This window comes from Manacus vitellinus, unplaced genomic scaffold, assembly GCF_001715985.3.
Source record: "Manacus vitellinus isolate BGI_N305 unplaced genomic scaffold, ASM171598v3 scaffold_16_pilon, whole genome shotgun sequence".
Classification (NCBI taxonomy): Eukaryota; Metazoa; Chordata; class Aves; order Passeriformes; family Pipridae; genus Manacus; species Manacus vitellinus.
Genome location: NW_021939189.1, coordinates 15,951,255 through 15,963,024, shown reverse-complemented (window position 1 = coordinate 15,963,024; position 11,770 = coordinate 15,951,255). Strand labels below are relative to the sequence as shown.

The following is an 11,770-nucleotide window of genomic DNA, read 5'->3' as shown; positions in this document are numbered from 1 at the left end:
ACAAGCCCGGTGCTGGCCACTGAGGCTGGACAACCAGCCTGCTACAGCGCCCTGCGAGCTGATGAGCTGCGGCCACTCGCCGGCACCGAGCCTGCAGTGGCCACTGGCACCGGGCCACCACCACGGTAAGACTCCCCCAAGGAGCCCCCCCAGCCCTCTGCTGAGGGGGCTCTGGATGAGCATTGTCCCATGGGTGCCACCCCCAACTGATGCAGGTGGATGCAGCCTTGCAGGTGCCCCCAGTTTGGGGAGGACACATGTCCCTTATGGAAGAGGACAGTGGTGACAACGAGCCTTACAAAAGGCTGGTGGCATTTCACCAGTGCAGGGATGGGACTGGGGAACAGCTTTGCATCAGGGTGCGCTGGCACATCCATGCCACCGTGTCCATGGGGGGACAAGGGACACTCAACCAAACTGGGATGGAGCTGGTCATGGGCACCTGTGATTTGGGGACATTGTAGGGTAACAACCACAGCCAGGATAGGACAGGGTCTTTGTCCCAGTGCCTGGGATGGGGACAGCACTGGGTGCCAGCACCATGCCAGTCCCTCCGGCTCCTCTTTCACCTGGCTGTAACCCAACTCCTGTCCCCATAAATACTGCATGGCAAAGGGTTGGATTGCCAGCCTGATGGGCTGGGAGCAGAAAAACAAGACTAAAAATGGTTAAAAATGGGGAAAAATGGGAATTTTTTTCCCCCTGATGTGGTGCAGACATGATGACCTCAAGGAGATGCTCGACAGCAACAAGGATTCACTCAAGCTGGAGGCCATGAAGAGGATTGTGGCGGTGGGTGTTGTTGTCACCGTCGCGGACTGCTGCCGGTGCCGAGCTGTGCTGTGCCGGCCACCCAGTGTCACACTGCTCCTTTACCCCCTAGATGATCGCCCGGGGTAAAAATGCCTCTGACCTCTTCCCAGCTGTGGTGAAAAATGTTGCCTGCAAGAACATTGAGGTGAGGAAGGTCTTGGGTGGCCCTGGTGACATCCATGGGTATCCCCAGGGTCTGGCACCTTCCCTGCAGGAGAGTTTTGGGTATGGGTAGTGTTTTGAGGGGCTCTGAGGTGGCACCTTCACCCCACAGGTGAAGAAGCTGGTGTATGTTTACCTGGTGCGCTACGCGGAGGAACAGCAAGATCTGGCCCTGCTCTCCATCTCCACCTTCCAGCGAGGACTCAAGGTGGGATGGTTTGGGGACCCAGGGGGCAGTCTGGGGGAGCAGAGAGCCCCCACTGCAGCCCCCCACATGCCCCATAGGACCCCAACCAGCTGATCCGCGCCAGCGCCCTGCGGGTCTTGTCCAGCATCCGCGTGCCCATCATCGTGCCCATCATGATGTTGGCCATCAAGGAGGCCGCCTCCGACATGTCCCCGTACGTGCGCAAGACGGCTGCCCACGCCATCCCCAAGCTGTACAGGTAACAGGGGCGTCAGCTCCTAAATTCTGGGGCTGCCAAGAAGGGTGTCAGTTGCTTGATGCAGGCAGGGACAGGCAGGGATGGGGAGGAGTTTGGTCCAGCCGCACCTGCCCTGCTTTTCCCTTGCAGCCTCGACTCGGACCAGAAGGACCAGCTCATCGAAGTGATTGAGAAGCTGCTGGCGGACAAGACCACGGTGAGCAGGGCACTGTGCCTCCCTTGCCCCTAAAACTGGGGACATCAGTGGCCTAGTGTCCTTGCGAGAATGGAGATGTCCCCACTAAACTGATGTCCTTGTGGGAATGTAGCCATCCCCGCAGGGCTGGCATCCTCCTGGGGATGCCATTGTCCCCCCTGATCCAGCATCCTCACAGGGATGGTGATGTCCCCACCAGATTGGTGTCCTCGTGGAGATGCAGCCACCCCTGCAGAACTGGCATCCTGGTGGGAATGCTGCTGTCCCCAGTGGGCCAACATTCTCAGGGGGAATCCACCATCTCCACTGAGCTGGCATCCCTACAAGGAAGCCACTGTTCCCACCAAACTGGCATCCTCATGGAGATGCCACCATCCCCACCAAACCAGCATCCTCGTGGAGGTGCCACCGTCCTCACCAAACAGTCTCACGATGAAAATGCCACCATCCCCACCAAACTGGCATCCTCAGGGAGATGCCACCATCCCCACCAAACCAGCATCATGATGAAGATGCCACTACCCCAGTGAGTCACCCTGGGCTTTCCCTTGGCAGCTGGTGGCCGGCAGTGTGGTGATGGCATTCGAAGAGGTGTGCCCAGAGCGCATCGACCTCATCCACAAGAACTACCGCAAGCTCTGCAACCTGCTCATCGACGTGGAGGAGTGGGGGCAGGTGGTCATCATCAACATGCTGACCCGCTACGCGCGCACACAGTTCCTCAGCCCCAACCAGAATGTGAGTTCAGGAGCCCAGGGTGCCCTGGGAGCCTCGAGGTGTCCTGGGAGCCCCCAGGGAAGTGAGGTGAAGGGGGGGTGCTCTTGGAGGGTGCAAGGTGTCCCACCTCCCAGCAGGAGTCCTTGCTGGAGGAGAACGCCGAGAAGGCTTTCTATGGCTCCGAGGAGGAGGATGCCAAGGACGCCAAGGCAGAGGCGGCCTCCTTGGCCAAGCGCAAGCCCTATGTCATGGACCCCGACCACCGCCTGCTCCTGCGCAACACCAAGCCCCTGCTGCAGAGCCGCAACGCCGCGGTGAGACCCTCACTCCAACCCTGTCCGTCCTCTGAGGCCACTAGAGGTGTCCGTCAGCCTGGGCTCATGATGTCCCCACAGGCCAAGGAGACACTGGGGTGTTTGCGGGACACCCAGGGATGGGCGTCCCCAGGGTCAGGCTTCCTCTAGGTGCTGCCAGGTGGGACTCTGGGGGACAGAGCCATCCCTCAGGGTGTCCTCATGCCGACTGGTGACGCTCAGGTGTGTCCCTGCAGGTGGTGATGGCCGTGGCACAACTCTACTTCCACCTGGCACCCAAGGCAGAGGTCGGAGTCATCGCCAAGGCGCTGGTGCGGCTCCTGCGGAGTCACAGGTCTGTGGTGCCTGGCTTGTGGTGGTCTCCTACCCCTCCACCCCGGTCGGTGGGACCCGTGGGGAGCTCCAAGACCCTGGGAGAGATGCCCAAAAAGCCCATCCCCAAAGGGACATAATGTTGGAGAGCTTTTTGGGCAGGCCCAGTCCAGACACGGGGTGGCAGCATCATGGTGGCACCACTTGTGGTGGGTCCTGCCCCCTATTGACAGGGACTTGCCAGGGGAGTCCGGCCCTGCCCCACTGATGGTGGCCCCCTCTCTGTCCCCACAGCGAGGTGCAGTATGTTGTGCTGCAGAACGTGGCCACCATGTCCATCAAACGGCGGGTGAGTCTTGGACTTGGTGTGGGACGAGTTGTCCCTATTGACTCTGGAGCAGAATGAGGGCTACCCAACAGGGTCACCAGAGCCTGCAGAGGGCCTCAGCAAGGGGGACAGGGATAGCACTAATCCTGCTGGCTCTGCATGCAGGGGATGTTTGAGCCCTACCTGAAGAGCTTCTACATACGCTCCACGGACCCCACACAGATCAAGATCCTCAAGGTGAGCTGGAAACACCAAGCAGAACCCATCAGGGGTGGCTCTGGGGCTTCATGGAGCCCTTTCCTTGGGTCTGCTGTCCTCAAGCCCTGGGGACAGGAGGACAGCAACACCCTGTCCCCTGGCACCATGTCCCCATGCTGCCCATCTCTTCCCACAGCTGGAGGTTCTCACCAACCTGGCCAATGAGACCAACATCTCCACCATCCTGCGGGAGTTCCAGGTATGCCGTGGCCACACTGAGGCCACCGGGGTGTCACCCTGGCATGGCTCTGGGTGCCAAAATACCACCATAGAGGAGACGGAGGAGAGCCCCATCAGGAGGAGTAGGCTGAGGCCATGCCAACCCCATGAGTGGTTCCAAAGGGCCCCAATGTGTGACCACTGCAAGGGGGGATGCCTGGCACTGGCATGTGGGTGACACATCATGTGTGTCTCCCATGCCTCTGCAGACCTACATCCGCAGCATGGACAAGGACTTCGTGGCAGCCACCATCCAAGCCATCGGGCGCTGTGCCACCAACATTGGGAAGGTGCGGGACACCTGCCTCAACGGCCTGGTCCAGCTCCTCTCCAACCGGGATGGTGAGTGCACGTGGTGGGGGTGAAAAGGCAGCTCTATCACTCTTGGGGCAAGACCTCGCTAAGGCCGAGTCTCTGCCCACAGAGCTGGTGGTGGCTGAATCTGTGGTGGTCATCAAAAAGCTGCTGCAGATGCAGCCAGCCCAGCACAGTGAGATCATCAAGCACATGGCCAAGCTCACAGACAACATCCAGGTGGGTCAGGGCATTGCATGATACGCAGGAGCTGAGGGGTGGCAGCAGTGCCACATGTCCAGGGGCATTTTGCAGGTGCCAATGGCGCGGGCCAGCATCTTGTGGCTCATCGGCGAGTACTGCGAGCACGTGCCCAAGATCGCGCCCGATGTGCTGCGCAAGATGGCCAAGTCCTTCACCAATGAGGAGGACATCGTCAAGCTGCAGGTCATCAACCTGGCAGCCAAGCTCTACCTGACCAACTCCAAGCAGGTACTGGGGGTGTGGTCCCACGGTGCGCCTCAGTTTCCTCAGCTGGGAGGGAGAGGCTGGTCCTGATCGTGTCCTCTGGCACAGAGCAAGCTGCTGACCCAGTACGTCCTCAACTTGGCCAAGTACGACCAGAATTACGACATCCGTGACAGGGCTCGCTTCATCCGCCAGCTCATTGTGCCCACCGAGAAGAGCGGGGCCCTCAACAAGTATGCCAAGAAGCTCTTCCTGGCCCAAAAACCCGCTCCTGTCTTGGAGTCCTCCTTCAAAGGTACCGATTCCTGGTCACAGGGCATGGGGACACAGGGCCAGCTGTCACTGCCGTGCTGCATGGCTGTCCCTGAGTTGCTGCCACCTCTCCCCTTGTCATAGATCGGGACCATTTCCAGCTGGGCTCCCTGTCCCACCTGCTGAATGCCAAAGCTGTGGGCTACCAGGAGCTGCCCGACTGGCCAGACGAGGCCCCTGACCCCTCTGTGAGGAATGTGGAGGTGCGTGGTGTACCTTGGCTGCATGGGCCCAAGGTGGGGGCACCATCTCAAGATTTTGGGAGAGCCCCAGAAGGTGCCCGGGTGCTGTTTACCTGCCCCATGTCCCCTATCTAGTGTTCACACACTCGCTTGGGGACAGGGGGGATGAGGGCTGCTGTGGGTCCCCCACACATGGATGATGGCCCTGCTCCATCAACCCTGTGCCGGCAGGTTCCTGAGTGGACCAAGTGCACCATCCGGGAGAAGAGGAAGGAGAAGGTGGAGAAACCTTTCTACTCTGACTCGGAGGGAGAGTCAGGGGCCACGGAGTCGGCAGACAGCGGTGAGGACCCAGGGGTATGAGGTCACTATTGCAGGGCCATCAGGCAGGTGCCAGCACGGTGGGGCCATGGGACAAAAGTGTCATCATGGTGGGGCCTCAGACAGGAGGCACTGCAGTGGGGACATCCATTCATAGTGGGAACATGGCAGGGAATGTGTAGGGATGCAGGGGGGATGGTGGGGATGCAGTGGAATGCAGTGGGAGGATGGGAGGATGTGGTGGATGCAGTGGGACACAGTAGGAGGATGGGACGCCGTGGGTGATGGGGATGGGGGGATGCAGTGGGATGATGGGACGCAGTAGGATGCAGTGGGATGATGGGATGGGGGGATGCAGTGGGATGATGGGATGCGGTAGGATGCAGTGGGATGATGCAGGGGCATGGTGGGATGCAGCAGCAGGGCTGAGCTGTGCCCCCTGCAGAGCCTGAGTCCGGCAGTGAGGAGAGTGGCAGCAGCAGCAGCTCTGGCAGCTCCAGCTCTGGCAGTGAGGAGGAGGAGGAGGAAGAGGAAGAGGAGGAGGAACACAGTGAGGAGCAGTCAGAGGACAAGGAGGAGGAGGAGGAGAAGAGGCCGAAGAGGAAGGAGAAGGAAGGCTCCCGGAAGGCAGCTCCGAGGAGTGTGGGCAGGTACCCTCTGGAAAATGGGGATGCCCCCAGCCAAACCTCCAACTCAGCCCCCCTGAGCTGGGCTCTCCCCACAGCCCCAGTGAGGAAGAGGAGGAGGAGGAAGGGGCAAAGAAGTCCAAGAAGAAGAAGGCCCTGCAGGGGAGGAAGGGCCATGCTGAGACCTCGTCAGAGGAGGCCAGCACCTCTGAGAGCAGCTCCTCTGGCTCTGACTCAGGCTCCGAGGCAGAGACCAAGCGGAGGAAGGCGGTGAGGGTAGAGCTGGGCTGGGCTGGGCTGGAGGAAAGCATGGGGACACCCAGCCCCCCCTTCACCCCCATCTCTACCCCCCTGCAGCCCCCCAGCAGCAAGGCCGGCCCCAAGGAGATCTCCCTGCTCGACCTGGATGACTGTGAGTGGCTGCCCAGGACACACGGGATGGCCATGGTGGTGGTGCTGAGGAAACTGAGGCACCGGCACCCATCCCAGTGGGACCAGGGTCTTGTGGGCCCTTTGGGAGCTGCAGAGTTGGGACAGGGATGGGTGGGGTGAGGGGTCCTTTTCTGCAGAGGATGGCTGTGGGACATGCAGATGTGCCCATGGGATAGGCCCTGTGTGGCTGTGCCCGGGGGGTTGTGTCTTACACCCAAGGAGCTGTGTCACCAGGGCTGTCCCCATGGAGCTGTGCCACTGGGGCTGTCCTTGTGTGGCTGTCCCCATGGGGCTATGCCACCAGGGCTGTCTCCACATGGCTGTTCCCATGTGGCTGCCACCAGGGCTGTCCCCATGGGGCTATGCCACCAGGGCTGTCTCCACATGGCTGTTCCCATGTGGCTGCCACCAGGGCTGTCCCCATGGGGCTGTGAGTTCTGTTAACCCTTTTTTCCTCCATCCCCACCCTGCAGTCACTCCCCCTCCTCCCCAACCCATCCCCTCCAGCAGCATTGTCTCCACCAGCCTGGTGACTGACCTGGAGGGTCTCACGCTCACTGACACCTCCTTGACACCCACGGTAAGTGCCCCCCACGCCTTCCACAGGGAGCTCCCAGGGCCCCTGTCACCCACAGGGGGTTCTGGGGACCCCTGTCACCTGCAGGGGCCACAGGGTGTGCTCGGCAGCCCACGCTGGTCCCTCGGTGCAGCTGCTGAGCCCGGCGTTTGGCACGGTGAAGACCTACGAGCTGCTACACCGCATGGCGGGTGAGGGGCTCGCTGTTGAGTACTGCTTCAGCCGCCGACCCTTCCCGGGGGACCCCCACATGGTGGCCGTCCAGATCCAGATCTCCAACAACACTGACGCTGAGGTGAAGAACCTGCGGGTCAGCGAGCCCAAGCCGCTCTCCGGCATGCGGATCCAGGAGTTCCCCGAGATCGGTATGGCATGGCACAGCACGGCATGGCACGGCTGTGATGCTGCAGGAGAACGGGGACAGGGGTGGGTGGGTGGAGGGGACATGGGATGCAGTGGCACCCCTGTGGTTCCAGAGAGCCTGGCGCCGGGGGACACGGCCAGCGTGGTGATGGGCATTGACTTCTGTGACTCCACCCAGGCAGCAAACTTCCAGCTGTGGTGAGCATCTGGCACCGGGTGTCCCCAGGGATAGAGGACAGTAGAGTAGGGCATTGGGTGCTCCAGGGATGGGGAAAGTGGGATGGGCACTGACGTCCCTTCAAGGGATATGGAGCAGTCAGGGACAGGGAACAGCAGGACAGACCACAGCATATCCCAGGGGATATCCCAGCAGGACTGGGCATAGGGTATCCCAGGGGATGGGGGACAGCAGGACAGGCACCAGGGTCCTTCCAGGGGAGGGAGGAAACTGAGATGGGTACGGGGTGGTTGGGGGACAGTAGGAAACTCACTGGGCTCCCTGCAGGGGACAGGGAGGTGGCAGCAGCTCCAGGTCCAGCCTGATGGGTTCCCCCTATTCCCAAGCCCTTTTGTGCCTTAGTTTCCCCCCAGTCACCCCTGCCCAGGGCAGGGATAGGAAGTGGGACATGGAGAGGAAACACATTTTGAGCATGTGCCCCCCTCACCTGCCTGTCTCCCCAGCACCCACACACGCCACTTCTACGTCTCCATCCAACCGCCCGTGGGGGAGCTCATGGCCCCCGTCTTCATGAGCGAGAACGAGTTCAAGAAGGAGCAGGGTGAGTGGGGGACAGGGACGGGGACAGAGCGGTGTGCGGGCACCCACTGCTGACACTCACCCCCGATTTTGTCCCCTGTGCCGCCCTCGCCGTGGCCCTAGAGCACCTGGCACGGCCGGGTGAGGGTAAGTGGCTGCTCACAGGCCCCTAGACTAGCTCTGTTCCCCTAACCTCCTCCTGCACCCCCAGCCTGCGGGTTGGGGTCACCAACCTGGCGCTGGGGTGGCCCTGCTGGGTCCCCACAAGGCGTGGAGGGCTCATGCCACCCCTGGCGCTCTCAGCACTGTGTCCGGTGAGTGATGAGGATGCCCTGGCCCTGTGTTCCCATGCTCCTGGAGCAGCACATCCCTGCCCTGGCCCCATGGATGGGGGGCTGTGCTGAGTGGGGGGTGCTTGGTGACCTGCAGCATCCAGCCCCATCGCTACTGGTTACAGGAGCAGCCCATCCACTAGGCAGAGACATGGGGATGAGCCTGGGCAGGGTTGCGAAAGAAAGATTTTCCCAAATCCACTGAATCCTGAATAAGGAGCAAGCAGGGCAGCCAGCTTAGGATGTGCTGGGGGACCAGGATACAGTGAGCTGGCAGTTGGAGTGACTTAGTTTGGGAGATGGCAAAGCAGGGCACAGCAGGGAGTGTGGCTGGAGACGGGCAAGTGCCTCTGCTGCCTGCTCCAGGGAAGCTGACGGGCATGAGTGAGATCACGGAGAAGCTGACGCTGCCCGAGAAATGCCGGAGCGACCACGCCATTGTCCAGCAAGTGACCTCGGCTGCCAATGTGGGACGCGTGCCCTGCGGTGCCAGCAACGAGTACAGGTAGCTGGACTCCCACACCAGGATCAGGCAGGTGCTGTCACCTCTCTAGTCCCACCTGAATCAGAGTGGAGACACTCAGGGTTTCCTTTAGGACAAGAAACCTGCATGAACCCACATGTGACAGTGCTGTGGGTGGAGGCACCTGTCTGGTCCCTGCTGGAGCATCCCAGGGGATGGGAGGGAGATAGGGGACAGCTTGCCCTGAAGCTCCGTGTTCACTATTTGGCAGGTTTGCAGCCAAGACAGTGACAAGTGGGAGTCTGGTGCTCATCACCCTGGAGCGGCGGGAGGGCGGCGCAGCCCAGCTGACCATCAACAGCGAGAAGATGGTTATCGGCACCATGCTGGTGAAGGACATCAGCCAGGCCCTGGCACAGTGACAGCTGGGCCCCGCCACACCCACGGCCCTGCCCTCCCACTCCCTCTGCTCCACAATGCTCCCCAAAACATTTCCTGCCCCAATCCCAAAAGGAGTGGCAGGCAGCAACCCCTGGGCCAGCTTTGCTGCTGGAAGGAAGGAGCGGGACAGGGCACATGGGATGCAGGGAGATGTCCTACTCGGAAGGGTGGCAGAGGTTCCAGCCCCCACGGAGCACAGCGTGCCCCCAGCCCCTCACCACCATCTCCCAGTGTAACCCTTATTTATTATGTCCAGGATCTCCTAATAAAGCTCTTCTCCAACCTGCTCCATTCCCCTCTGCTCTGTGTGCACAGCAGCTGGATCAGCTCCAAACTCCCCCCATGCTGGGCTTTGCCAGCCTCCTTTGGGCAGCCACAGGGACATCAGGGGACCAGCCATCCCTTAGGCAACTGGGAACATGCAGAATCTCCCAGGAATGTGTGGCTGCTGGCTCCTGAGAACATGGAATCGGGGTGAACCCTCTGGGGCAGGAGGCATTTGGTCCAACCAGGGATCTGAGGAGTCCTGGGAGGGTTCCAGCTATTTATTCAAGGCAGAATTGCTCATGCTTTGACCACAGAAATACCTGCTACGTCAGGGCTGGGTCTGTTCTGCAGTGTCACTGGAGGGATTCCTGAGTCCAGCTCCAGGAGGTTTTTCATCTCCAAACTGGGATTAAAAAAAAAAAAAAAAAAAAAGGAAATTTGACTCTGTATTAAGATTTCTCCTCCCAGCACAGGCTGGGTGGGATTTCAGACAGTGCTGGCTCTCTCCACACAAAGCTGCAGCCCAGCTCAGAGCCAGGCCTGGTACTGGAGGCAGAGGATGAGCAAAGGACGCGCAGGAAGGTCTGAATCCCGAACTACCTCCACTGCTGCAAAAAGGGTGAGAGGCTTTCTGCTTTTCCTGGGTAAGAGACGGGATAAAACCATCTTTATGTTTTCTGATGGGTGAGGAATCACTGGCTGGGGCAGTAGCACCAACCACTGGATGTCAAGTGCTTGTTCCACAGGGAAAAGCCCATTCCCAAAACAACATGGGCTGTAGCCGCAGCCTCAGTGCTGCCTTGCATCTTGGGAAGAGGATACAGTTGTGAGTCTCAGTGATGCCACCACTCCATTCCCCTTAGGGAGGCTGATTTAAGCTCTCAGGGGTCTCATCCCCTCACAGGGGGACAGGGAGAGCGCCACAAGCCAGCATGTGGAGAGCTGCTGGTGCTAAGGGTCAGGGCTGAAGCAGGACTCACAGTGCCACCACCACCCCACTCCACTTAGCGGGGCTGATTTAACCCCTTGAAGGTCCCATCCCCTCACGGAGGGCTGATTTAAGCCCTAGGAGGTACCGTTCTTGCGTGGGCTCATTGAGCACCACAGCCTGTATGTGGAGAGATGCCGATGCTGAGGCTGCCCTTGGGGACCTCATTTTGACCTCTTGGGGGTCCCATTCCTTCATGGGCTCAGTGAGTGCCACAGCCAGTGTGTGGAGAGTGGTTGGCACTGAGAAGCTAAGCCAAGCACTGCAGTGCCACAACTACCCCATCCCACTTTGGGGGGCTGTTTTAACCCCTTTGGAGTCCCACTGTCTCATGAGGAGCTCAGTGAGCACCACAGCTCATGTATAAAGAGCTGCCGATGCTGAGGGGGCTCAGAAAGGTCTAAAGTCAGGCACCACAGCGCTGCTACGACCCCATTTCCTTTGGGGACCCCATTTTAACCCCTTGGGGGTTCCATTCCCCTCACAGGGAGCACCACAGCCTGTGTGTGGAGACCTGCCAGTGCTGAGGTGTGGCTGGGAGGGCTCCAGCTGGGCACCACCCCATTCCCCTTGGATGGCCTCATTTAATCCCTTGGGGGTCCCATGTCCTCATGGGTTTACTGAGCATCATGGCCCAAGTGCAGAGAGCTGCTGGCACTGAGGCTGCCCTTGAGGACCCCATTTTTACCCTTGGGGTCCCATTCCCTTCATGGGGGGGGGGGGCACAGTGAGCACCACATGCTGCATGTGAGAACTGCCAGCACTGAGGTGTCCCTGGGAGAGGGGCTGCACTCAGATACCACAGTGCCACCATCACCTCATTGCCTTCATGGGGGCTGATTTAACCCCTTGTAGGTCCCATTCCCTCATGGGCTCAGCGCGTGCCACAGCCTGTGTGTGAAGAGCAGCCAGCGCTGAGGTGTCTGCAAGGGGCTGAGGTGTCTGGGGGTAGCCTGACAACACAGTGCCACCATCACCCCATTTCCCTTAGGAGGATGATTTTAGCCCTTGAAGATCCCCATTTTAACCCCTTGGGGAGGGTCCCATCCCTTCATGGGGAGCACAGTCCACAGCCCATGTGTGGAGAGATGCCAGGTGCTGAAGCTGCCCTTGGGCAGACCCCATTTGAACCCCTCGGGGGTCCCACCCCCTCATGGGGGGCACAGTGAACCCCACATCCCG

The 11,770-nt window shown here is 60.3% G+C and overlaps 1 protein-coding gene across 1 annotated transcript; it reads left to right on the top strand.

Moving 5' to 3' along the window:
• Window positions 1-684: 684 nt before the first annotated feature.
• On the top strand, window positions 685-9,620 carry AP3B2 (adaptor related protein complex 3 subunit beta 2). The gene is made up of 26 exons (XM_008924102.3): window positions 685-792; window positions 884-958; window positions 1,088-1,183; window positions 1,261-1,421; window positions 1,551-1,617; window positions 2,173-2,355; window positions 2,472-2,648; window positions 2,885-2,982; window positions 3,255-3,309; window positions 3,454-3,525; window positions 3,683-3,745; window positions 3,975-4,107; window positions 4,190-4,299; window positions 4,375-4,551; window positions 4,636-4,822; window positions 4,924-5,042; window positions 5,253-5,364; window positions 5,788-5,992; window positions 6,067-6,235; window positions 6,326-6,380; window positions 6,874-6,980; window positions 7,111-7,342; window positions 7,454-7,538; window positions 8,022-8,119; window positions 8,796-8,934; window positions 9,164-9,620. The coding sequence occupies exons 1-26, from the start codon at window positions 685-687 to the stop codon at window positions 9,312-9,314; spliced, it is 3,234 nt and encodes a 1,077-aa protein (XP_008922350.1). The 3' UTR covers window positions 9,315-9,620.
• The last annotated feature ends 2,150 nt before the right edge of the window (window positions 9,621-11,770 follow it).

What these genes read in the sequence shown, in the direction of transcription:
- AP3B2 (XM_008924102.3), top strand. Translation starts at nt 685, where the DNA reads ATGGGAATTTTTTTCCCCCTGATGTGGTGCAGACATGATGACCTCAAG. An exon ending in GCTCCTCTCCAACCGGGATG is followed by an intron (nt 4,108 to 4,189) that starts GTGAGTGCACGT and finishes CTCTGCCCACAG; the next exon opens with AGCTGGTGGTGGCTGAATCT. An exon ending in CCTCTGTGAGGAATGTGGAG is followed by an intron (nt 5,043 to 5,252) that starts GTGCGTGGTGTA and finishes CTGTGCCGGCAG; the next exon opens with GTTCCTGAGTGGACCAAGTG.